A 27027-nucleotide genomic window follows, 5' to 3' on the forward strand; every position below is an offset into this window, starting at 1 on the left:
AATGAGAAACCATAACTAGGAACTAAATCGGAGTTAGAATTGGTTTAATGTAAAAAAATGCATAGCTAAGAAATTAATTTTTTATTGTATTTGAAAAAATAGGTTTGAAAGGGTAAATAAATGTGCACCTATGCATACTAAACAACTCATGGTTGTATTTTGAGATTTACTTGTTTTCCATCTTAAACTTTGTATTTTACAGGTGACCTCTCAGAAATGATCTGCAAATTGTGACTCATATTTGAAAACTGTACTAGAAAGTGTGATTGTCTAAAGAGCTCTTGGATGACATTCACCAGTAAAGACACTGAGTCTAAAATGTAGTTTACAGTATGGAATAGACTTATTGAAGATAAGATTGTTTTGGTAATATTTCATTAAATGTTTTGTTAAACAGCACTGATCAAAGTGATTCAAGATTACAGGGACAGGGACCGTGACAGCATCTCTCTAGAGATAGTTCAATGACATTATTGTATTCCTAAGTCTGTTGTCAATATTAATGGCATGCCCAAAGATGTCATATTTAGTCTCTGCCACAAGCTTATACTGATGGTGACTAAAAGCAAAATGTAACATTCAACTTTGAGAGTATTCTAACAATTGGAATGTCTGAGGAATTTATGTTAAGATCATTTTAGCTGCAATAAAAGTGTTAACTGAAGAATCCTGTAGATGTATGAAATGACAGAGTGAAGTAACCTTTGCTAGCTGGTGATGTGCAAACCTTTCTGAGGAAGCCTTCCTGAGGTAGAGTGAAAAGTCCACAGACTACACCCACATTTAAAAAATAGTATGGAAAAAAATATAAAAAAGAGAAAAAAAATCAGATGGGGTGGGATGGAATTAGTGTCCTTGCCCAGCTTTAGATCAAGAATAATGTTCAGAAGAAGAAGTATTGCTGAATGCAGCAAATTTTCAGCTTTGACAGCATGGAATAGGCTTGGGGAGTCTAGACAAAACAGGTTACCTCTTGCCTAGAGAGACACCTGATCATTAAGTCTAAACTAAAATTGCATTTTATATTTATTTGTAGTGTGTTTTTTCTAATATTGCATCAAAATGCCTGACCTTATCTTTCATCAAATAAAGAGTTTCTTGATTATTAAGTTTGCTTGGTCTTAAGGATGAGATAAGCATGGCATGCTACTTCCATGGAAGGAGCGAAAGGAAGTACTAAGTGTCTTGAACAGACATTGCTGAGAAAGTATGTCCCAGGGTGAATTTATGGAATTTAGAGAGTCAGAGTATCTCCTGCTATGCTGTAAACACTTGCGTTAAGAACAGGGGCTGACTTTACTGTGTAGTGCTTATTAAAAAGTGTTTTTTTTCAGCAAGGATAAGCCAGCATTTCCTCTATAAGGAGCAAATGACTGAGAAATATACCCTGACTTTAGGCAAATCCTGAAGCTCTACAGCTGAAATGTTTTCCCCCCTGAAATGAGTTTCAATGGCATTTTTGTCAAGAAGAATTTCTTAGGCCTAGAATATCTGCTGTGGGGGGAAATGGATAAAAACAGAAATTCTAACCCTCTCATGAAACCAAGCATGCAGAAGGGGTTTTCGGTAGGCTGTGAAAAAGTGGAGTGAAATCACTTTGCTGATTTGTTCAGAGCATTTTATTCAATATGAGTTTCAGGCATCACAAGTGAATGCCTTGGCCACTGTGTAGAATCTCTTGATTTTGTTCTGCAACAAAAAAAACCCTGAACTTCAAAATCTTGAAATGTCATGTGAAGTTATGAGGGAGCTTGTAATGAACACATTATCCAGAGACAGGACACTGCTCTACTTGTGTAGATAAACTACCTTCTTGAAAGAGGCTTTGATGATAGCCTGTATTGCCAATGCAGTTACGTTGTTTTCACAACTGAATCTGGGGCACCTCCTTTCAATTATTTTCAACACCAATTCAGTTTTCTATCTGCAATACCCATGTTCCTGGTAGGTAAGTTACCATGTAAACTTATGTGCTTGCTTCATGGCATTTTTATTTGATTAAAGCCAGATACAAAGTCTAATCTGAAGAAAAGCTAACCTGGATTAAAATGCAGACAAGAAGTGGGGAAGAAGAAGTAGAATGCATGTCATGCACAAAGACATCTTTGTTACTGAACATTTCATGTGAAAGAAAATCACCTTGCAGAGTATTTCCATGTCTGATTGCATTTTCTTTAATGAGAAAAGGCAACAGAGATCACTGTAGCTTATGAATCTGGATAAAACAATGAGTGTGCTCAGGAAGTGCCTGTAGCTTTGCTTACATCTACACACAAGGGATATTGTTGTTTCAGAATGACTTTCACGTATTCTCTGAAAAATTAACAGAAACAAAAAAGTGAGAGTGATTCATTAAGCTTTAAAATATGCTTAATAAGATCTTTCCCCAAAAGACACATGAGGAAGAATGGGTTATAGACAAGGTGTTACATTACCAGAATGTCATTATTTTGAATTATTGATTTATTTTCTTTGGGAAGAAATAGAATATAGCTGTGGTGGTTTAAGAGCTGACATAGCTCGGTTTGCTTGAAATTTGCACTTTAGTAGGGTTTTGCACTTGACCTAAAATAAGAGACGGTTATTTAAATCGAAAACTCTTTCAAAGCTAGCTGTGAATTACCCATTTCTGCATTATGATTCTAGGCTGATAAAGAGTTCTACTGTTTATCACGCAAAGTGGTTCCATGGTTCAAATTCACCAGTTTAGACAGAATACCATAATAATCTGAATTGAACAAAATATGAAACGTTCTTCTCCACTCTATCATCTCTGATTCACAATAGAATGATCAGCTTCTATTCTTCCCATTGATGAATGATGCCAGTTTCAATGTTCCAGCATGCAACTGCAGGTGTTTCTCCTGTGCTACTTTGTAGGCTTGGCAGAAACTCTTTGTAGATGGTCCAAAACAACCTCTTTAACACACTTTACCTTCATTCTTAAGATTAACCTTTATTGCACTGTCTGTTCTAAAGTAACAACCATTAAGCTCCTGATGTACTGTGACAACTCTGTGTCAATCAAAATCACTTCATTGTTTCCTGTGTTACTTCATCTGTCTGTATTCCTCTGTTGTCTCTTGATTTTTTAATGCAATTGTGAATTATCTGAGATAGTAATTGTTCCATACTTATTGTATTTAAGCAGTGTCCAGCATTATGGGGCACCGGGACCAAGACTAAGGCCTTGAGTTTCTGTGGGATGGTACCACTAACTGTAATAGATGAGCTGAATTTTTTCTCTGGTTGCAACCGAGACACCTATTCCAGTCTTTCATATGACACTGTTAATCCAATTTCTTCTGGGCTGCAGTGATCTGTGGTCTTATTGCAAAAATCTGTGGTGTTATTGCAAAAGTTCTTTTTTTTTTAAAAAAAACTTTGGGACAGAAGCCTTAACAGTCTTTTGAGTCATCAGAGTCCTGCAAAATGTTACTTTCAGAAATTGCTGGAAATTTTAAAATGATATTTTGAGTAATTTTTCATTCTTTTTGTAGATTAATGTAATTATTATATCCATATTTATCCTGTCCTAGTAAGAAAATTTAAGGTATTCGCAAATAGATCTTGGGCCCTGTACAAAAGAGGAAGCAGACTAGCAGAGCTAGAATGGAATAAATCAGTTTGCTACCCCTGATTGAGTAGCTTTCCATGCAGATATTATTCTTAAATAAAAGTTACTTTTATTCCAGAATAATTATTCTACTCACAAAGCAGCACCGGCTCTGAGACAAAGCTGAGACTTCTAACACTTTGTAAGTTTATCTCTGAATTCCTGCTGTGCAGATGGCACAGTGGGCTGGGGAGCAGCAGGACTGGGAAGCAATAGAGGAGTTGGCAGGTTGGTGAAGAAGATAACAGGTGGCTTGTGAAGTGGAAGCAAGGTCTTTATTGCAGGCCACCCTTGTCTCAGGCAGAATAAAACTTTGAATTCAAAGCGGGGAGGTAGCCTCACATGAAAGCATATGCAACCTACTGGACCACATACTGGAGACTTGAAAGGTAGTTTGGGAAGTAAAGGAAAAGAATTGTGAACTTTTGGATGGTCGTAGGTAAAAATTTGAAATCTAGAGGGAGGAATGGCTGTTTGAATGGTAGCTACACACTGAGGTGGTGGACCAGCTCAAATAGAGTGGAAGGAAAATACTATATGAGGTCTTCAGATGAGAAAGTTTAGGTTGGTTGTTTTTTTTTAATCTCAGCAACCTTATCAGATTAGATTGATGTAACAGCCAATTAAATTCCTTTTGCAAGTGGGAGGCAGGAGACTGAAGTCAATTGGCAAGTGGCTCATCATAGTGTGAAGTGGGAACAGCTCATTCCGAGTCAAACACATGCTTCACTGCACTGTTTTATACAGAAGATTCTGAGAAGATAAAGCCATTTGACTCCTTTGTTATAGCAGTGTATCAAATAGCCTGGTGAGTGCAAATTGTAAAGAACCTTCGCGTGTATTTCTCACCTCCCACTTTTCAGGGGTTGATGATACGATTCTCCTTATTGTTAAAAGGGAACATACTTCACAAAATCATAGAATCATAGAATAGTTTGGATTGGAAGGGACCTTTAAAGGTCATCTAGTCCAACCCCCCTGCTGTGGGCAGGGACATCTTCAACCAGATCAGGTTGCTCAGAGCCCCGTCCAACCTGACCTTGAATGTTTCCAGGGATGGGGCATCTACCACCTCTCTGGGCAACCTGTGCCAGTGTTTCACCACCCTCATTGTAAAAAATTTCTTCCTTATACCTAGTCTAAATCTACCCTCTTTTAGTTTAAAACCATTCTCCCTTGTCCTGTCTCAACAGGTCCTGCTAAAAAGTTTGTCCCCATCTTTCCAGTATCTTTCAGGTACTGGAAGGCTGCTCTAAGGTCTCCCCAGAGCCTTCTCTTCTCCAGGCTGAACAACCCTAACTCTCTCAGCCTACCTTCATAGGAGAGGTACTCCAGCCCTCTGATCATCTTTGTGGCCCTCCTCTGGACTCTCTCCAACAGGTCCATGTCCTTCTTATGTTGGGGGCCCCAGAGTTGGACGCAGTACTCCACGTGGGGTCTCATGAGAGCAGAGTAGAGGGGGAGAATCACCTCCCTCGACCTGCTGGCCACGCTTCTTTTGATGCAGCCCAGGATATGGTTGGCCTTCTGGGCTGCAAGTGGACATTGCTGGCTCATGTCCAGCTTTTCATCCACCAGTACCCCCAAGTCCTTCTCAGCAGGGCTGCTCTCAATCCCTTCATCCCCCAGCCTGTATTGATACCAGGGGGTTTCCCCGACCCAGGTGCAGGACCTTGCACTTGGCCTTGTTGAACCTCATGAGGTTCACACAGGCCCACTTCTCAAGCTTGTCCAGGTCCCTCTGGATGGCATCCTGTCCCTCAGGTGTGTCAACCACACCACTCAGCTTGGTGTCGTCTGCAAACTTGCTGGGGGTGCACTTGATCCCACTGTCTATGTCACTGATGAACGTATTAAGCAGTACCGATCCCAATATGGACCCCTGCGGGACACCACTCATCACCGATCTCCATCTAGACATTGAGCCGTTGACCACTACCCTCTGGATGCGTCCATTTAACCAATTCCTCATCTACCGAACAGTCCACCTGTCAAATCCATACGTCTCCCATTTAGAGAGAAAGATGTTGTGGGGGACCGTGTCAAAGACCTTACAAAGGTCCAGATAAATGACATCTGTAGCCCTTCCCATGTCCACTGATGGAGTCACTCCATCATAGAAGGCCACTAGGTTGGTCAGGCAGGACTTCCCCTTGGTGAAGCCATGCTGGCTGTCTCAAATCTCCTCCCTGTCCTCCATGTGCCTTAGCATAGCTTCCAGGAGGATCTGTTCCATGATCTTCCCAGGCACAGAGGTGAGACTGACTGGCCTGTAGTTCCCCGGGTCTTCCTTTTTTCCCTTTTTAGAAATGGGGGTTATGTTTTCCCTTTTCCAGTCAGCAGGAACTTCACTGGACTGCCATGACTTCTCAAATATGATGGATAGTGGCTTAGCAACTTCATTTGCCAGTTCCTTCAGGACCCACGGACAGATCTCATCAGGTCCCATGGACTTGTGCACCTTCAGGTTCCTTAGATGGTCTTGAACTTGATCTTCCCCTACAGTGGGCAGCTCTTCAGTTCCTGCCTTTGCCTTCTGTGGCTTGGGCGGTGAGGCTTGAGCACTTGCCGGTGAAGACCGAGGCAAAAAAGTCATTGAGTACCTCAGCCTTCTCCATATCCTGGGTAACCAGGTCTCCCGTTTCGTTCCAAAGAGGGCCCACATTTCCCCTAGTCTTCCTTTTATCCCTGACATACCTATAGAAGTTTTTCTTGTTGCCTTTGACATCCCTGACCAGATTTAATTCTATCAGGGCTTTAGCTTTCCTAACCTGATCCCTTCTGCTGGGACAATTTCTCTGTATTCCTCCCAGGCTACCTGTCCTTGCTTCCACCCTCTGTAGGCTTCCTTTTTGTGTTTGAGTTTGTCCAGGAGCTCCTTGTTCATCCATGCAGGCCTCCTCGTGTTTTTGCCCGATTTCCTCTTTGTTGGGATGCATCGCTCCTCAGCTTGGAGGAGGTGATCCCTGAATATTAACCAGCTTTCTTGGGCCCCTCCTCCCTCCAGGACTTTGTCCCATGGCACTCTACCAAATCCCTGAAGAGGCCAAAGTCTGCTCTCCTGAAGTCCAGGGTAGTGAGCTTGCTGTGCACCCTCCTCGGTGCCCTAAGGATCTTGAACTCCACCATTTCATGGTCACTGCAGCCAAGGCTTCCCTTGAGCTTCACATCCCCCACCAGCCCCTCCTTGCTGGTGAGAACAAGGTCCAGCATAGCACCTCTCCTTGTTGGCTCCTCTACCACTTGGAGAAAGAAGTTATCGTTGACGCATTCCAGGAACCTCTTGGGTTGCTTATGCCCTGACGTGTTGTCCCTCCAACAGATATCAGGGTGGTTGAAGTCCCCCATGAGGACAAGGGCTTGTGAACGTGTGGCTGCTCCTATCTGTCTATAGAGGGCCTCATCCGCTCGGTCTTCCTGGTTGGGTGGCCTGTAGCAGAACCCCACCGAAATGTCACCTGTCCCTGCCCTCCCTTTAATCCTGACCCATAAGCTCTCGGTTGGCTCCTCATCCATCCCCAGGCAGAGCTCCAGGCACTCTGGCTGGTCATTGACATAAAGGGCAACACCGCCTCCTCATCTCCCCTGCCTGTCCTTCCTAAAGACTCTGTATCCCTCCATCCCAACACTCCAATCATAGGAGCCATCCCACCATGTCTCCGTGATGCCAATAAGATCGTAGCCCTGCAGGCGTGCGCACGTCTCTAACTCCTTTTGTTTATTCCCCACGCTACGTGCGTTTGCATAGAGGCATTTAAGTTGGGCCCCCGATGAAGCTGTCTTACTGGGTGGAGTTCCTTTGTGCTGCTCTTCAGGCACTCTCCTGCTGACCTGTGATCCTTCTCCAGGCTCTGGGCATCTATTCCTGGCCCTGGCATCAAACTGGTAGGAGTGGGATGGATTGAGGTTCCCCTCCCCCAGCAACTTTAGTTTAAAGCCTTCTTCACCAGCTTGGCAAGCCTATGCCCGAAGATGCTCTTCCCCTTCTCTGACAGATGGACCCCATCAGTCCCCAGTAGACCAGGTTTCTCAAAGCGAGTCCCATGGTCTAGCTATGTGGTCAACTTACTTTAAGAAAGTAAGGTAAAATATACCTTTACTTAAGAAAGAATACTTAATACTTAAGAAAGTAAGGTGAAAAATAAAGTAAGGTGAAATATGGGTAGCAGTCTGCTAATCAAAGGTTTATCTTCTCAAAATGTTCATTTTTGAAATGAACAATACTTGTAAGTGTTTGAAACTTGATTCATGAATATCAGAGATATTCAGAGATCTGGTCCTGGCATATACTGATCACATGCATAGTAGGATTATAGTTTCTATTGTCAGCTCATAATCAGAATCACATACTGATAAGCACAGCTGGAGGACCTAAGAGTCCCTTGGACAATGTCTTAATATAATTTGGGAAATCTTGTGTGAATTACTAAGATACCTTTGAAGTAACTTAGAAAGTTATCAAGTGTCTATCTTGCTCTGAATTCATGCATTTATACCCAGACATGTGCAAAGTCACTTACTGTAAAGTTGGATCTTTGCCCAGAAATTCATTTTTGGAGAACAACTCTTGAGGTCTTATGCAGATAGCGTGCTTATTGCACCCCTATGTCCATTCTTTTCTCATGTTTTCTCTCAGACAGCTGGTGTTAACATCCAGACTGCATTAAAATAACTAGTCACATCTCAATTGCACAAGAAGTGTAATTTCATGTTCATATTACATCATAGATGGTGACTTTATTAGGCATTGGCTTGGCTTTAGACCACATGAACTAAAATGCAGATTGCCTTTCAGCATATGCCTTACATGCCTGACAGGGTTTCCAAATGGATGAATGGGTTTGATAAAATGATGGCTTTAGCCACTCTAGTTCTGGGAGGAACAACTTCAGGACTCAGATCCCTAGATCAAAACCAGAAGTGAAGACCAAAATATAGCAAGCTAGTATAAAAGCCAACCAAACTGGACAAGACTAGTCAGTGGTGACACAGAACTTAATAAATAAATGACCAAAGAACGATACAACTGTAAAATAAGACTATTCATGAGCATGTGCATGCATTTTAGTTCTCCCACCAGATAACAGTTAATTGCACTGGTGGCTGGTGATCCTAAAATATACAAGGGTGTGTAGAGCCAGGTCTTTTATTTGCAATAGCAATTGCTTGAAGTGCAGTAGCAGCCTCCTGAGAAGAATATTTTTCTCTTACAGTTGGGTAACTCATACCTCACTGCTTGAAATCTGCAATACAAGTCAGCGCACTGACTTGCAGCCTTTAAAGCCTGCATTCTTTGATCAAAAAATGATAATCAGTGTCTAGCATTCAGGCTCTGTGGGTGGACTTGCTAAATAGAATGCTTGAAAGAGTGGTTTAGTTGTACTTAATGCATTGCCAACATTAATCTAGCATGTACCACATCTGATTTTTCAAACATGTTATATTATTTGTTTGTCAAAACATCCTGGTAATTGAAAAAGTAATGAAAATGTTTGGTGGAGGGAATCACTCTGTACACGTACACCTGAATGAGCTCTGAATTTGGCATTTTCACACAGGCAGGAACCCGGAATCATTGTGGTTAGTTGTCTGAAATTGCTAACCAAAGAGAATACAAAACACAGTAGGAGGTTGGGTATGGAAAGGAAAAGAACTTAGGGCTGAACAGCAAACATGTCTGTGTACCTCGAGGCAGGTAGCAGTGTGGAGAGAGGCTACAGTCAGGAGTTAGTGACAGAAGCCAAGCACATCAGGTCAGAAGAAGAAGCAGTGGAAGTGTTGGGAGAATAGCATGGCTGGGAGCTGAGCTGAAGTATCAGGAAGTCCATAGAGCCTGGTAGGATCTAAGGTGGTAGATAATAGGCAAGGCTAGTGTACAGTTGGATATGAGACTCTGGTTTGAGTAAATGAGACTAGGGAGCAGGATCTGAAGCATGAGATAGCCAAAAATACGTGGAAACATCCAACCAATAGGACTTACTTTTTCATGAGGTGGGTAGGAGCAAATCACCTGTCAGGCATGCAGTCTTTCCTTCAGCTGATTGAATGCATCAGGTCCTTAACTGATAGGAAGACTCCTAAGATCAGCTGTAGTGCTGATAATCTAATTGGAATTTACTAAGAATATCAAAGTACCTGTGTAGCTGGCTGCTGATTGGAATAGATGTACTACATCTATAGTACGCTCATGTCTCAAATACCACATGCCAGTCATACTGTCCTAAAAAGAAAAGGAATCTAGAGGGTAGTGTATGGGATTGCCAGAGGTGTGGAATAGTTTCTGTCATAAAACAGACTAAATAAGCTGGGAATCATCAAGTGGGAAAATGTTTCATGCTGTATTTACTGATAATGGATATTGTATACCATTTTACCATCCATTGATTCAGTATCATAAAATCTAGATGACAGAGGTAACAGATCAGGAATAAAAATCTCAAAAGTAGGGGAAAGGCTAATAAAGAATAATATATATTGTTTTTTTCTAGCTCAAGAACTAGAGGGGCCTGATGAAATCATCAGGTAGCAAATTTAGAACAAAAATACAAAAATCTTTTTTATATAATGCATAATTGAATTGTGGATCTGGCAGCCACAGGTGTTGCAAAGTCTGAAAATAGAAAAGGATGAAAAAGGGATTAGACAATTTGATGTCTGATGGGTTATTCAGTGGCTATTAAACATAAGGATATAGATGCTGCCTCTAGCTCAGTCAGTAAACTGTTGATAATCAGAAGTCTGTAACGGAGACGAGTCACTCTTGAAAGTGCCATGTTTCTTATGCCTGCCTATACGCCTTCATTGGCCATTGTTAGGAAGAGCATATTGGGATGGGTGGTATTTTGGTATGATGTCAGATATCCATTCTTTAACATGCTTTGTTTATCGCTGTGTTTCAGGAACACGGGAATTAAAATGGCAAGGACATCTGAGGGGGTTATAGTTACATGTTTCAGTTATATGCTGGGTTGTTTTCTTTTTTTTTTAATTTCTCTGAGTCTTTTACAGATGATGATATGCTTTCTAAGAGGTAGCCAGATCAGAAGTGCATCACAACAAAAGCCAACCAACCTGATCTATCCAAGTGATAGCAAATGTTTGTGGGTTTTGTGTTTTCATAATTCATTAAATGAAAACACTGTTAGAATTATAAGGTAGCAGGACAGGGAGTAGTCATTGAGGAGATGGAAAGAAAAAAGCAATATTTATCCTTTTTGAACCTGTACCTCTGAACTTAAAGCAAAGTATTGCTAGGTTCATCCCTAACATTTGCTGTTACTGATAAGGTTGGGTTTATTTCTTTGAACTTTTTAGTTTTGCTCAGTAAAGCAGTAAGTCCGATCTAAATTTTAAACCTTTTAAAGTATATATACAGTTCTTGAAATATATGGCAGTTATAAGCTGTCGTAGATTTTACCTGTCTAATTGACTAGGTCTTTCTTTTGTCTTTCCAGATTATGGTAGACTTCCAAGCCAACAAAAAGAAGAGTGCTGCATGAAGTGCTAAGTCAGAAAGGAGGAATATGAGGTGCTTTTTTCCTATTCACCTGTTGTAAAAATGACAGCAGATGAAACTGACTTACTTATTTTCAAACCTATTTTTCAACGTTTTTCTTTTGGAAATTAATATTGAAAACTGACAAAGGCATTAGAAAGCATGAATAGTTCTTAGTCATATATTTACGCTATTTCCAAGTAGAATCCATAGATTCTCAATGTCATTAAGTTGCAGAATATCAGAATGGTGATTCTGGGTTCTTCTGTGTGATGAACGAGATCTGTTTGTTTGCTGCCATTAACATCATTGCAGCCTCAGGAAACCAGACAAATTTTAGTATCAGGCCCTGAGACCAACTAACCTGGGCCCACTGAAGTTGAAACCTGTGTCTTCAACTGGAAGTGAAAGCTGTTGTTGTGCCTGTCCTTATGGCTTGCCTTTATTCCTCCATGCTGTTTCACTGTCATATTTTGTCTTCTGTGTACATCCTGAGTGAATAATTTGGGATGTATCTTGGAGTTTAAGCAGTGTTTCATCATGTTCTTAATTTATGTCTGCATGTATTGTAATTAGCTGGTCATCAAAATTCTACTCAGCCATACATTGATTATGTATATGCATATCTTCAGATTTTATTTGTAAAGTGATAATTTCTGAATTGAGAACATACTGACACTTATGAGTAATCACTGGGCTCCAGTTCAGCACTCCATCTGTATTCAGCAAAACACTTAAGCGTATGCTTAATTTTAACTTTAGCTCAGGTAAGCATGCAATTGCCTCCATCCAAATTCAGCATAGCATTTTAAGTTTATGCCTAACTTTAAGCATATCCTTAAATCCTACTAAAGTTAAAATCAAACACATCCTTAAGTGTCTTCATGAATATGGATAACTACTGAATGAGATTTGATGAAATGAACTCTGTTGGCCATTAAATAACAAAAAATGCCTGGCCATGATTTCATTAATCTTCTACAGGCAGGGAAAATATAAGACAGAAATAAAACAATCTATTTTTTTCTTGAAATTCTAAAAGCTAAACTGTGTACTGTGGAAGAAAAGTATTTTATAAACTGTGGGGGGGTATTTCTGCCTCTTAAAGAAGACTGTATCAGGAGGAAATCAAGACTTCATTCTCGGTGTTTCATTAAGTTCAGAATGTTCAATAAAATTCTGTTTCATTCTTTAAACAAGACATTTCCGATAATGTATCTAAATCTGTTTGAAATTACAAATGATAATGAGAGTGCAACTGGTCACAGAAACTTACAAACAAAATTAGTAAACTGTATACAGGTGGTAAGGATGTTACAGCTTATAGCATGTTTTCTATGATTTTGTTTTATTTTCAGTGCTGAAGTGTTTGATTCACATCACCATTTTTTGTTTTAGTGCATTTTCACTTCTGCTGCTTCAACCTCTACAAACTTTCTGCACTATTTATGTGAAAAGCTCTTTGCATTTTTTATTTCAGATCCTCTCCTATTGCAGTTCATGAAGTCTTTCAACAGTAGGCTGTTAATCCTTTGCAGATTAATATGATTTCAGTGATAATCCTTTCATTTGTTGAATTTTTAAGACATATAATCATTAAAGAAAGTGCTTGACAGATTTTCCATTAAAGTAGTACAAAGCAGGTGGTATGTCTTTAATGTATGTTGGTAGCACTTTATGTTGCTCATTTATAAAATTAAATTTGCAGATGAAGCAAATAAGCCTAGGGTTAGTTGTTGGGCTTTTACCTTTGGTATTACAGTTCAAATCCAGTCAAGGAAAAAAAAAAATATTCAGGGGTTTACAGACAAACCAGGGTTAGAATATCTGTTTGAATACTCTTTTCACAACTCCGTTGCTACTTTTCATCTGGAGTAAGAGTCACCTTGGGTTCTGTCCTCATACTGTAAAGCATCAAGTTAGGCATATAGAGAAAAAGCAGGGTATAATTTAATACGTGAGATTTGCCTTCAGGTAGGCCATAGGATGTAAATGGTATACAGGAGTTATTCCTACTCTCTGTACAAGGCTAATTCTTGTCTTCATTTAAGTTAAACATATGACTGAAATACTCTTCCCCAGATGGAACTGAAGTCTGTAATTATCTCGCAATAATGGCACACATAAATCTCTTGCCGTTAGGGTTTTTGGTTTGCTGTTGATTCCCAGCTCACTGTCCATGACTGTCCTTTTAATTTAAATTCTTTACCCTCTTTTTTGTCTTCTTTTTCCTCTGATATTTCCCATATTGATTTATTTCTCATTTTCCTGTTCTTTTATGCACACAGATTAAACAATGCACACAGATTAAACTGGAAGAGAAGGCACAGGTATTAAAATACAGTGATACTGAGTACTCTTGTACACCACATTCTAGTTGACATCTCAGAAGCAATGCTTCAAAGTTAATAAACAAACAGCAGAAATGCTTTTTAGTTCAAGATCCGAAAAACATTTGAAGTTTATTAAAACCTCTGTTTAAACAAATAGGTAGTAGGTGTGCCCTATCATAGTAGGCTGAATTTTTGCTTTTATATACTGAAAACTCATAGATGCTTTAGGCAGGAGGGAAAGGAAGCAGACACCACAACTCTTTAGGAAAATCAGGTCCTGAACTTGGCAAACCTTTAGCTGATTTTGTCACATATTTGCAGCTTTAAAATGATTTGGCCTTTGCAACAGCCAAAATAAGTGTCCTTTAATCATTTCCAACCTATTAACAGATGGGCAAACAGCTTTTATAAATGGGGCATACAAAATACTCCAATATCAGCCAAAACTAATTAGTAGCATTATCTGAACTGAAATTTGTAAGTGATGGAATATATATTAATGCAGATAAACTGTTGGTTTGATAGAAATTCCTTTTCAAACATCATGCGTGGTATTTGTTCTGCTCTTGTATGTTCTAAACACTTATTAAATAAAATCCACTTTTTTTCTGTTTAGCTATTTTCTTCTATTAAAACAACAATTTTCCTGTAAAAGTTATCATTAGAGACAGTGTAACTGAGAGAAATCACATTAAGCAAGAGATAGTTTGGTACGCATTTTTTGTGGCATATAAGAGAAAGAACAGTGTAACTTGAACACAACCTTAAAATAAATTAATCTTTAAGAACAGCACAAAATGCTGATATAAGACATTATTTATACAGCAGTGCCAAAGCATATTAAATATATCTTTACACAGCACTATTAATCAGAATATGTAAATTGCATGAAATTAAATTGTGAGATTATAAAAAAATTACCACATGTATAATTCAGTAGGAAGAGCCATTTAATGCATTGCCATGAGATCTGCAGCATGAATTTGATTTTACAAAGACATCTGTAGTGCAGACAGCTGCTGTACCTAAGTGAGGATTTGATTGTACACTTGATCTTTCAAACAGCCACTTGTCCATATCTTTCATATAATTTTTATTATTGTGGATCTAAAAAAGAATGTAATGGTTACAAAATCAGAATTATTCTGAAACACATTTTCATAAAAAAATTAAAATTTGTTGATTTTAGGAAGACTTTCTCTCCTTCCATCTGAGTGCCCTGCCTTCCCCAAATAACCTACCTCTACCTCAACTTACATAGTGATTTGATGATCTTGCTTGAAAAGCCAAACTATATCTAGAATCTGAAATAAATCTGAAAACGTGTTAAGAAAACATTTCAAACTTTTCTTCCTGTAAGACAGCACAATGGGACCTGCCCTCCCAACGTAGATAATTGCTTCTGATAAACTTTTTCTTGAAATTTGAAAAAAAAAAATCTATAGAAATACTGTGTATATTATATATACCCATGTATCTAATAAGTCAGGTAGTTCCCTTCCTGTCCATCTAATATAATGTTGTTCCTTGGTCTTCAAAGACAGTGGATTTGATCAGTCCAGAGATGTAGCCCTTGGATATCCTCATGCTTGGCACGTTCTCATGTCTCAGGGTAGATAGGCATCAGCTGCAAACTGGCTAGACCTGTCTAGAAACAGTTGTGGTGATGAGTCCACTCATTCCCTCTGCAACCTATGAAACTGCAATTTCTTTGAAACCCTACAAGCAAATTAAAATGGTGCTGTTTGTTTGCTTGTAGAATCACTGGGGAAAACAATAAATGCACAGCCTCTGCTGGTATGGAGCTGAATTAAGCTGGTAGGAGTTCAATTCTTTGTTCAGTGGAAAAGGTTAGAGGGTGTACCAGATTATAAGTGAGTGGTGAAATTGTGGTTCCATACTGTGAGGTTATATGAAATACCTGGAAGATTTTTTAGCCAGTAGAGAGAATAAGATTGATGGAACAGATTCATCTTTGTGGCATAGAGTGGAATGATGAATAAGTGTAAATGATATTTTTTAATTATAAGAAGATGGTCTGATGAGAAATCCTGCAGGCTCTTGGCTAGAGGGAGAAAGTGCTACAGAATACCAGAAAATAACCAACTTGAAATTTATCATCTAACTTAATTTGTTTAAAAAAAAGTCAACAAAATATTATAACCTCAAAAACAAAAACAAAAAAAAAAACAACCCAGCAAAAGACAAGATTTTGAGAAATGCTCAGATCTCAATTTCTCAAGCATTTTATCTGACTAGCACCTTGCTAATTAAGACCCGGAATCAAAAAACATTTTCCTCTCAATTCAATGATATTTCAAGCAGATTGGTTTAGTCTTGGCACAATCTGGATTTGGTAAGTAAAATTACAACTGACTTTACAGCACACAGCTACTTATGACCTTAACTATAAAATGACTATTTCTATTCACAACTGTACCTTCAGAAAAAAAGAAAACTCTAAATGTGGTCGATGAAAAATCCTTAGCTACGTTTTGGTTTACATTTCTGCCAGTTACACTGCTTGAAATGCAAAATCTAGCATTTTGGTTATTCATCATATATATTTTGATCATTTCCTCCATTGGGACATAGTCAAGTAATCACACAGGAGGACTGTAGAGATGAAACTTTGGAGAGTTCCTTTCTACTCATTCTGTACCAAGACAAAGTTGAGACCTTTCAGGATTTTAAAATTACTTTTAGCAATTTTACTGTAGCAAATACATGTACAATTCAGGTTATTGAATATCTTGGCTTTTCTGGTGTTTCTGCTATCTTGTTTTGACAGGAAAATCTCCAATACAGACTTTCCTGGAGTATTCTTATGAACAGGATTGTTTCAATACTTCTCTATGTTCTTGTAAAATCTTTTTTTTGGGGGGAGGAAATTTCCTCGCAACTTTAATGAATACACATTAATAAAATCCGTGGAAGTTAGCATTCAGATAGAAGAGACACTTGAAGTTTTCAATGTGTCTATCTGCTATTGTTCATATTATCAGTTCAATTGTAAGACCTAGTAGGTAAGTTATTTTTTTAGTCTTACTCAAATTATTTTTTTTTGAAATAGTGTATTTTCACACAAAATTTGACTTTTGGTGTTCTCCATTTTATAAAAAACTGTACAGTTGAATAGGAATTCAAAATGTTAATAATGTGTAAAATAATAACTTAATCCTTATAGTTTACAAAGCCATTGGCATTGTGCAGATCTACACAGCTGCAGCAGAACAGTTGGCAAGCAGCTTTGGATGCTAATTCTGTAATTGTAGATAGTAAATGACCAACAGTTCCTTTTCAATCTTTTCAAGCTATTCATGTAAATAAAAGGATTCTACGTGATTCTGTAATTATTTTAGGTGCACATTACAATATCTTCTAGAATTTTGATTCATAGTTCAAGCGTTTGTCCACCAAACTGAAAAACAAATCTTCTGTACTTTAATTTCTAGTGACAAATGCCTTGACTTTGAAACCCAGAAGAAGGTGAAGAAAAACATAACTCACCTGGAAGACTTTAAAGCTTCTTGTGATAGTAGAATGCATCCTAGCAGTAGAGAAGTACTTAACGCAGTCATTTGCATTCAAAGACATGTGAGAGGGTGTCTTGAACACAGGGCATTCAAGAGAGTAAAGATTAAGGTAATGTCTTGATTGTTTAATCCATGTACCACTTATATTCTAGTAGTGTAAGAATTCTTGATTATTACTGTTTTGCTGTGAAAAAAAACCCATGCTCAGCTAGTCTGTCTGTCATGGCTGTTCTGCACCTTCAAGGTTAGGGAGAATTCAGTGATAACGAGTGCTCTGCTGGGACCCATTTCCATCACTTGATCTCAAGAAGGCTTTCTATTAGTTTTTAGAAGAGAATGGCCTGTGTGACATTTCATCCTTCTGCCTTCAGAGAGTCTCAATGTACATGCATATCGTACTGTTAATTCTGGGGCTTGCAGTTTTTCAGGTAGAGAAACAGGTTGTAACTGTTTCTGTTTATTGCACTCTTCTTCTCCCGCTCTGTTTTAAGCTTCAATTACTGAAAAAAAAATCATGGATTCTGTAGTATCATTACTATAGAATGACTATATGTTTGTCACGTTTGTCATCTAGTATTGCTAGATGATATGCCAGTTCCTGTGAAATGACATACTAAATGTTGTAATATGCACTTATGCCTTCCATCTCGGAGTTTATACCAAGTTAAAAGAGCTTATGCACATTGCAGGTTGAGTGCTAATGGAGGCTGCATAACTTCAGTTAAGATATCATTTTTCTGATGATATCTAAGCCTCCTATCTAAGAAGTATACCATAAGAAAACTTGTACCTAATTCAAATAAGTGGGTCAAGTAGGAACTAAGTCATCCATTAAAAAATCTATTTTATTAGTTTTCCAGAAGCCTAAAATAGGGTAATAAAAATCAGGTCATATTATTTGGTAATCATAAACTTTTAAAAATATTCCTTCACTTTATATACTGGAGGAGAGGGAGTTTTTGCTGCTGGTATAATTAATGATGAGGTGAGACAGCATTTCTTGGTATCTACTCCTGGACTGTGGAAGACAAACATGTATTTTTCCTCCCACAATATGCTTTTAATCAAAAAAATGAATGTTGAACACAGAGTTTCTCACCTTACCAAGTTTCACTGTTCCACTTTTCCTCTTGCTGAGATATAGAATCTTGTCTTTCCCCCAGGACTCTGATTATGTGCAGATAGTATTTCACATAGTTTCTGATCTACTTCTGTAATTTGGGATAAAATGTGTTTATCCCAAAATAGTTTTATGCAATATTTTTATCCAATCACCTTTGGAAAGGATCATCCCTTATCAGCACTTTGGGGTAATTTTTTTTATGCATCTGTCCATATGATTTCACAGGAATGGAATGTGTTCTTGCTGTCTTTTAAGGTTTTCTTTCACTACACACCTTTTAGTTTCACCTCCTCATCTGTTTCTTTAGTCACCCTTCACTTATTTCTTACAGTAGAAAAAGTGAGACATATCTGTAATTATAGTCTAAAAGTCATGGACCATCCCTAGCGTAAGTTGTAAAGTACTACCGTAAAATGATAACCTGCATTAAATGTCGAGCTGGTGTTTTGGATCTCTCTACACGACTTAAGTGTTTTTAATTAGAGGAGTGGATGGACAAGAAAAAATGTAAGTCATCCTATTTTTTAATAGAATTATCTTTTATTTTAATTTCAGTGGTCTGTCTATTCTTAAGTAATATTCCATGTCTGCCACACAATTATTTTAAAGTGATTTTTGGTGCAAGAAAGATTTCGTGTCTCCGTATGCACAGCTCTATTTCTAAAATGTCATTCTGGCACTGCAGAACTGTAGGGTTTAGCTTGTATAAAGAGATTCTCCTCGTCACTTGATGAGGAGATTAATTATTAACTATTATCATTAACTATTTTCTCTCTTGCATGCTGCATTTTGTGATTGTGTCATTGTGTTGAGGTTCTTAGACTGTAATTGTGTTAACTGTTAAATGATGGGCAGTGCCACAAACGGTCAGGAAGGAGGATTTGTAATGAGATAGTAGGTGAGAAAGTATAAAACTGAGTATCATCACAATTTTCTTAACACTTTATCCTTTTCATTCATTCTTGTCAAGATTTTTTTCCCTAGTATTATTATCCTATTGTATTTTTGAGGCATTGTGTGCGAAAAACGAATAGTACTTAAACATCTTCCATAATGAAATAAATAACTTGTGTGTTTAGAGAGTCTTTTTAAAGAAGATCCCTTTGCAGATTTTTTTGAGCAATCCATGTATTATATATTTTATTAATGGAACTAGTTTTTATACCTGCTTTTGTTTCCCCTGTTTCCTCATCAGTTTGATGGCTCACTGCACTGTCAAGCAAGTGTGGTAGAGAAGATAGATGTTGTTGTTCAGTTGTATGGTAGAAAGTTCATGAACACACACAACAATAAACAGCAATGGTCAGGAGAAGCATAAATGACAATAGCTTGAAGGCATAATCAAGAAGACACAGACACAAAGGCTGCTTCTCCTGATACATAAGCAGAGAAGTGTTGAAAGAAGAGGAAATAGTTGATTACTACCAAAACTGTCTGTTCCTGAGCTCCACATGCTCTGCTCACTGCCTTCTGCATTCTTTTGAATGTTTCTATTTGTGTAGTCCTTATCACCTCAATGATTATAGGAAGATATTAAGGAAAATAAAAAGCAGTTCAGACTGCAAAATTTAATCTAAACTTCCTTTTTGTCTGATCCATTGCCCTTCAAATTCCTCTTCCAGAGTAAGAGGTGGCCATCTCATTTCAGAGGATATTTGAGATTAGATGAGTGCATACACTAGAAAATAGCTTTCCTGATGGGAAAAAGCTGAGAAAATGAGAATTAGTATGATTTTTCAACCATGCGTCAAAACGCAATACTGCAAGTTGGACTTGGTGACCATTTTCACACCTAACGGTTAGAAATGTACTGCTTTTTTTTTCTTCTCTCCTTTAAATAGGCATTAGCATTCCAGAGAAATAAAAACATACCACCCATTAAATACTGGAATTAGGTTCTAATTGATTCTTATGTCTTTTGAGCTTGATATGTATTAATTGTTTGTATCTTGATTCCCATTTCCATTCAATCCTTTAATTCTGTATTCATAAAGCTTTATACTTCAGTAAGAAGTAGGAGGGTTGTAGTACTTAATTTGAACATATTCAGTGGGTAGACTTTGAGTTCCCTCTGAATGCCTTACTGATGCAAATCATGTAATCTGAAGATTCGTGGCATAGTCTCAGTTTTGACTTCTAAATTCCATAATCGGGTCTTATATTCCTAACATCACATAGAAAAAAAAAAAAATGAAATGTATATATGTGTAATTTGGTTTGCCCTATATGTTAGAAAAAATATCAATAAAACTAATTAATTACTAAAACATAATCCATATCCTCCTAAAAAGGTATATTCTTATCCTAGGCTGCATAACTCATAAACATACTGTCTAATGGTGGCTGACTGAAAAGTTTGTAGTACTCTTCATATTGTAATGAAAAGCTGGTTGATGGTCAAGTCACTGATGCTTTAATAGGAAGTCTTAAATTTATACCTTCAAAGCTGCTTTGTTTGTAGATGTGATAAGATGTTGCAGCCCAATGTATTGTCTTTTTTTGTTGTTTTGTGTTTACGGTCTTCAAAGATTAGAGTGCAAACTCTGCCTTAAAAGGCAGATGCTGTTTTTCTGAAATGTTAAATTGACATGAATTTGCTCTGCTTTGATGAAGACAGAAAGAGACATGTTATAGATGCTTATGCATATCATAGAGTGTAATATGATCTATTGCTGTTAACCCGTACAGGAAAACTGGTGGTTTTGTAAATTAGTAGTAAATCCACTAAACTAGTATCCTCTGTCTCTCAGGGAGGAAGATTTGCAGAATTGCACCAATTCTGCAAGAATCTGTGAGCTAGGTAGATCAGATGAAATGTTCTGTGGACATGAAAGTATAGAAGACTGTGAAGTTTTTAATTTTTAATCTGTACTTTTCCTTCCTGAGCAGTACAAAATAAATCACACAACACCTATCTCTGAGTTAGTCTCTTTGACTGAAGCTATACTATTTAATATATTAAATTTATCAAGAAAATAATTGACTGTTAGCCTACCAGTAAAAGTCCTCCTTGTTCTTTTTTTAAGTAGCTGCAGCAAGGCATCTATGGGCATTTCCAGTACAATAATACTGGGGACAATGTCTTACACTGAGATTTCCCCTTGCCTTTTACCCTAGGGGGAGCAGTTTAATGTACTGCTTTAGGTATGTTGAGCATATCTGCCAAGTAAAAAAGAGTATTAACCACTATAATTATCTACTTACCTCGACCTCTTTCTACCAGCCTAGTTCCGCAGAGTCCATCACCTTTCCATATTGAGAAATTCTAATATGGGCAAGAGATGTTTCTCAGCCTAACTGTTCCCCTTTGCACTCCTTAAGGATGATGTGTGTGTTTCACTTTAGTGCAAGAGTAAGTCAGCAGCAAACTACCCCACCATATGACCTCTGCATAGGCCTAAGTTCTCATACAAGGTTTATCAAGCATATTAACTTGATTCTGGAGAAAATATTTCTAAAAAAGAAGAAAAGATTCTGAAGAAAATATTTCTAAAAAAAATCAGTGCCTAATAACTTATTGTAAATATGTATCTGACAGAAGCTTCTCTTCTTCAGTTTATGAAACAATGTTTTCCAAGAAAGAGTTTGACAAAAAGATGAACAGAAATCATCTGCCTGAATTTTTGAAAGACTGTGGATATTCAATACCCACTAGTGGAATACAGAGTGTCTTCCAGCTGGTCTGTCCAGGTAAGTGGTTTCTTAAAAATGCTTTGCAGTGGTACAAAATTTCAACTGCAGGTTTTTTGTTTGGTTGGCTTTTTCCTTGCATGGGTAAAGAAGCTACTATTCTTAGAAGCATAGTCAGGACAAACCCTACCTGATGTTGATGACCTTTTTAAAAATGGAGCATTTTATCATTATACTTGAAATAAAGTACCTTTTCTGGAATTCCACTGTGTCTAACAATGCTAGAATGTAATCCCATTCTATCTTGGAATATACTTAAGAGGGTGTAGAGCAATTTTGAGGCAGGTCTGCGCTTGCAGTTGTCTCCAGGCAAAACATTTGCCCCCCAAGTCAGTGGTGCTAGCCTTCCAACATCCTGAAACAACTCAGCCCAAAAAACCCAAAAAATTCATAGGTGAATGTTTGTAAATAAAATAAGATGTCACAAGGCAAGAATCAAGATATCCTGTACTGTAAATAGGAGGGAGGGAGGTCATTACCCTTTAAAAATAGAAATAAAACTGTAACCAATTAAGCCCTTCAAATAAGTCTAGAGTCTCATCTTCCTTCTGGCGTTTCTTTTTCCCAGGGCCGTCAGTGGAGGAGCCTGCAATGCTCCGCTCCTAGTGTAGAGCAGCCTCTTTGGGCACCTCACAAGTTGAGGTGGGAGATGCCACTTGCAATTTCTCCTCTAGCACACTTCTGTAGCACACTTTTAGTTTGTACTGACCTATGTAGGTGCTGTGAACCAAAGCTGGTCTAAACATGAGTTTATATTACCTCTGTGTCTTCCTAAGTTTGATGGGAACAACTGGGAAATTCTTGCAGAGGGTGATCTTCTTTGGAAGTTACGGTTAATTTTACCTATCAGCAGTTCCAAAGAATGCTTTTAAAGTGCAACTTTATTTAGTGAGAGAAACCCATGTTTAATTGATTTGTTGATTTGATTTGTTAATGACCTACATGTGGCTTCTTTTTATCATAATTTTTTGTATGCTTTCTTCCAGTCAGCTCTCTGTTGAAGATGCATCTTTGAGAAGGTGGTCTCTTTGAGTGTCTGACCACACATCATACTTGCTTCTCAGTGTTGGCTCCTAGTAAATGCAATTAATTTCTCATGGAAAATCATGTATTACATGTCATTTAGGTCACATTCCTAAGACAGTGTGAATAAGACCAGGTATTTTTAGTCATTTGCTCAGTCCCCATCACTATGGTAACAGGAGATTTTGTAACTGTGAGACAGATTTCTGTCTTATATCCTAGATTTGGGAGACTATTGCTACTTTTTACTGTGTTCACAGGTGGACTAGGAAAGGTTCATGCTTCCCTACTCATTATTTAATTTATTTAGAGTCTCTTAGCTATGAAATGTTATCAAGGCTTGTTCGGCCATTTGAGGCAGTGTGTAGGCTTCGTATTCTTTTCGAGTTCAGAACTCTCCCAAATTATGAATGTGTAAATGATGAATAATTGCTGAAACATGGGGATGTGCCTGTGTCTAAAGGGCACCCATAAAATGATTTCTAACATGGAAGCATTTTGAATAAATGGCACTTATCTGTAAAGTGCCCTCTCTTTCTCAATTTTATAATACAAATGTCATTATTTCTGAAGATAATTTATTAACCGAGTATAACCTTGCTAAATTGCCTGGGAGCGACACTGCAACTGGTTGAATGTTTTGAATTGCTGAATACTGATTTGATGCAACTGTCTTCTGTGCCAGTGCAGAGCATCCCATACCATCAGACTGTCTATTCAGGAATGGAAAGATAAAGGGGAGGGGGGATGTATGTGTCTGGGCAGAATGGCAAAGAGATATACTGATAATTACTATACTGAACTTTTTTGGGTGAACACTGCATCCTGTATGGCCATGTGACTGATCCATGGAAGGTTAAAACAAGAAAAGGGACCCTGGCCTTGTGGCTATTTAGTCTGAGCACAGGCGAAAAAAAAAAAAGATTCAGATTTTCTCTTGAAAATTTTTCCATCTCATTTCACTCTTACTGTTGTCTTTTTTTTTTTTAATGAATCTAAAATTGCTGAAAAGACAGGGCCTGTGAAAATAAGTGCCCGGATGTTAAATGTCCTGTCACTTTTCTATTTCTGGTAATGAAATGGTGAGTACTGTCTTTGGCTAACAATAATTTAGGTAGGAAAAGCTTGAAGAATTTTTATCCTACATGTTCTCTTGAGAGTTTTAATTACATCAGTCATACATAACTACAAATCTGCTTTGTATGGAATCTGCTTATTTGATGTAAAGGTTAGACACTGAAGATAAATAGTAAAATTATCAGAATAAAACAAGAATATTTGTAGCAAAATGCTGATATTCATCACTATATAACAAAGAGCTTGCTGTCAAAATAAGAAAGACGACTATCTGTTATAAAATACCTGCAAAATGTGAATTAGAAATATTAGGTGGAATAGAAAAAAATATGGACTATATGGAAGGCTACTAGACATACTGTTTTGAGTCTCTGTGTTTATACAAGCAAAGATAATACAATAATTTGACCAAATGAGACTATGGTAATGACAGTGTTGGGAACTAAAGAAGACATTGGTACCTGGAGTGGAGTTATGGGTGCTGAATGGAGGCTTATACAGAAAAACATGTTTGTGATTTCTTTTTGAAATCTGCTTTTTAACTTCTGGGGAATAAAGTGAACTTCCTTTAGGTCAAATGAATTTAACCGCAGATGATTCTCTAGATGTATCTATACATATCTTGTTTCCCACAGTGTGAGGAAAAATAAGTGACTGCGTTACTAGCTAATGCATTGCTCAGTGAAGAGTTAGGAACTGACTAGAAATAATTGAATGGTTTTCTATCAGTGGTGAGGTTTAGCTGCTGGTTTCAAGAAGAAGCCAATTAAAATTAAGGTCATAGTGCAGTGATTTTTAGATTTCATACACAAGTAATGATGCTATTTCATCATATTTCAAACCAATTTGTGCTGCTACTTTGTTCTACTATTGAAAAGCAGAATGCCATGCACTATGCAGTCAGGAGAAAACCTCAGTGCAACACTGCTGTACTTTGTTTGAATAAAATAGGAAAAATAGGGGTAATGAACCAACCAATTTTGGTCATATGCTTTGAAATATCCATTGAAATTATATCTAATTGTTATGAATAATATGTCTTTAAATATTTTTCAGAAAGTAGTATTGTAGCCTATGTTTATACTTTTTTCCTCTCATTGATTCAAAGTGCTACATGTTCTATTCAGGTAAATATTTACATTGAGTGCAGAGGAACTATGCATGCATGCAGGTTAGATACGGGGACTGCTAGTTATTTTGCTTCTAGATTTGCTGAAGAGTCCAGCAGTAATATCTTGTTATTTAATGTATTCTGCAGTCACTGGAATTACTACTATTAACGCTGGTTGAGACTGGGTTAGGTAAATAGTTGTGAGCTGATCCTCGTATCTGTTGTTAAGGCAAAATCTTCACAGTTGCAGCATCCTGATAATTGCACTATTTTCAAACAAAATGTAAACACAGTAAAGATTTTCTCTGCAATTGGCCCTTCTGAGCTGCCTCTACTAAAACCCAGATTTTTCCATCTTTGTATGTGTGATCTTGATAACTAGTCTTGTATTTATATAAAATATCCAGTGTTTAGGCTAATTATATGCAATATCACATAATCTACTTGAAATTGAATCATTGTCTATAAGCCATCTCAATTTATATCAGCCTTGCCTCATTGCTGATTGTTCTACATTTGCAGGGAGGTAGTAAACCATCTCTTCATTTAAGTACAGAAGTGTCCAGAATTTTCATATCTTAGTGGAAGGTAAGGTTTTTTACAGGAGCTTTTAGGTTGCAGACTGGTCTAGCTTGATTTGAAACAAGAAATGATAGTGCAAAACAATGAACTCTAACAGACATGTCAAAGCAATGTGTCTTCATTAAAGTCAATGCCAATTCCCTTTCAAGCTGCAGACAGGGAGGGGAGATGCAGGAGGCCCCCAGGGAATCCTTCCTTGCATGAAGCTAGTAGAGGCCAGTAGAGCAGTCCTACACTGCCCTTGTCACAACCTGTGGTTCAGAGCTTGACTCATGCTGCGCCTTTATCATTTTTCAGTCCCACTGGACTGTTCCATGATAACTGTTGCCTGTTACTGGGGCTTTTGGAAAGGTTCAGCTTTTTGGAGGTTCAGCTCAGAGATGGCACTGTCCAACTGAAGCTTTCCCCAATGCACCCTGCAGTTATTTTCTCTCTCAATTCTTCCTTACTGTGGTTCATATTTGTGACATCTCATGCATAAATTGTTAAATATAAACATCACCTAATAGCAATTTCTGTTGCAGTCATGCCAGAAAGGCCTTATTTACAGAGCAGGACCCTTCTGTGTTGAGTACCGTGCACATTCTGAAGAAAAATACGCTTCCTGCATCACTGATGGGAAATTGCCTCTGAAAACTGTTTATTTTTCATTAAACAAAATCTTACAAGACAAGCAACAGGAAACTATGAATACTGTAATAGGAACAAAGGTGTAATAGCTCTCATGCATCTGGCAGAACACAATACTTGGGAGTTTCTTTCATTGTACTGTTGTTTAATAACGTTCTCCACACCTATGTGGTAATGAGCCCTGAGGCAGACGTAGGCTATCATTATGACCATTTAAGCCAAATATAACATCAAGAAATTTAAATTCCACCATGGAAGAACTCTCCAAGTGAGTTAGTGATAATGAAGAGATGCATTAATAAAATGTTTTAATAGAGCTATTGCAAAACCTTGCATTTCCTACATAATGGTTGCTGGATCAAGGCGAAATGCAAATCTGATCTAATGATCCCTTTAGGTCTTAAAGACTGTGGGTCATTCACTATCAACTGCAGCAAAAGGAAATATAATATGTATAGCATACCCCTCTCCTTGACTGCTGATTCTCTCCCAAAAGAATTACAGATTAATATGAGTTTAAAAGGTTAAAGAACTCCTACAACATCTGGAACGTTTGTCAACAAACATGCAAGGATCCCTGCTGGATCCAAATGCTATCTAGTCAATGTTTGTCCACAAGCATTCTTTCTAACCTACCACATATATACAAACATAAGCCCGTATTTCTCTTTTTGTTTTTTCCTTTTAAAAGAAGGTAAATTTTGTGCTTAAGAACTTAATTTGCTTGAGTGTTTTGCTGTTAGCATATCATCAGCATGCTCCTCCTGGGGTTGGCAAATCGGAACAGGAAATTCAATTTGGGTTACCCACA

The 27027-nt window shown here is 37.8% G+C and overlaps 1 protein-coding gene across 1 annotated transcript in view; it reads left to right on the top strand.

The window, feature by feature from the left end:
- IQCM (IQ motif containing M) overlaps nucleotides 1-27027 on the top strand; it is a 112359-nt gene that overhangs the window by 27117 nt on the left and 58215 nt on the right. Inside the window, 4 exon segments of the mRNA XM_075150479.1 lie at nucleotides 11071-11144; nucleotides 16900-17089; nucleotides 18466-18610; nucleotides 21659-21793. Of these exon segments, the coding sequence (XP_075006580.1) occupies nucleotides 11071-11144; nucleotides 16900-17089; nucleotides 18466-18610; nucleotides 21659-21793 (544 nt within the window).

Source organism: Calonectris borealis, chromosome 4 (assembly GCF_964195595.1).
Source record: "Calonectris borealis chromosome 4, bCalBor7.hap1.2, whole genome shotgun sequence".
In the NCBI taxonomy this organism is placed as follows: Eukaryota; Metazoa; Chordata; class Aves; order Procellariiformes; family Procellariidae; genus Calonectris; species Calonectris borealis.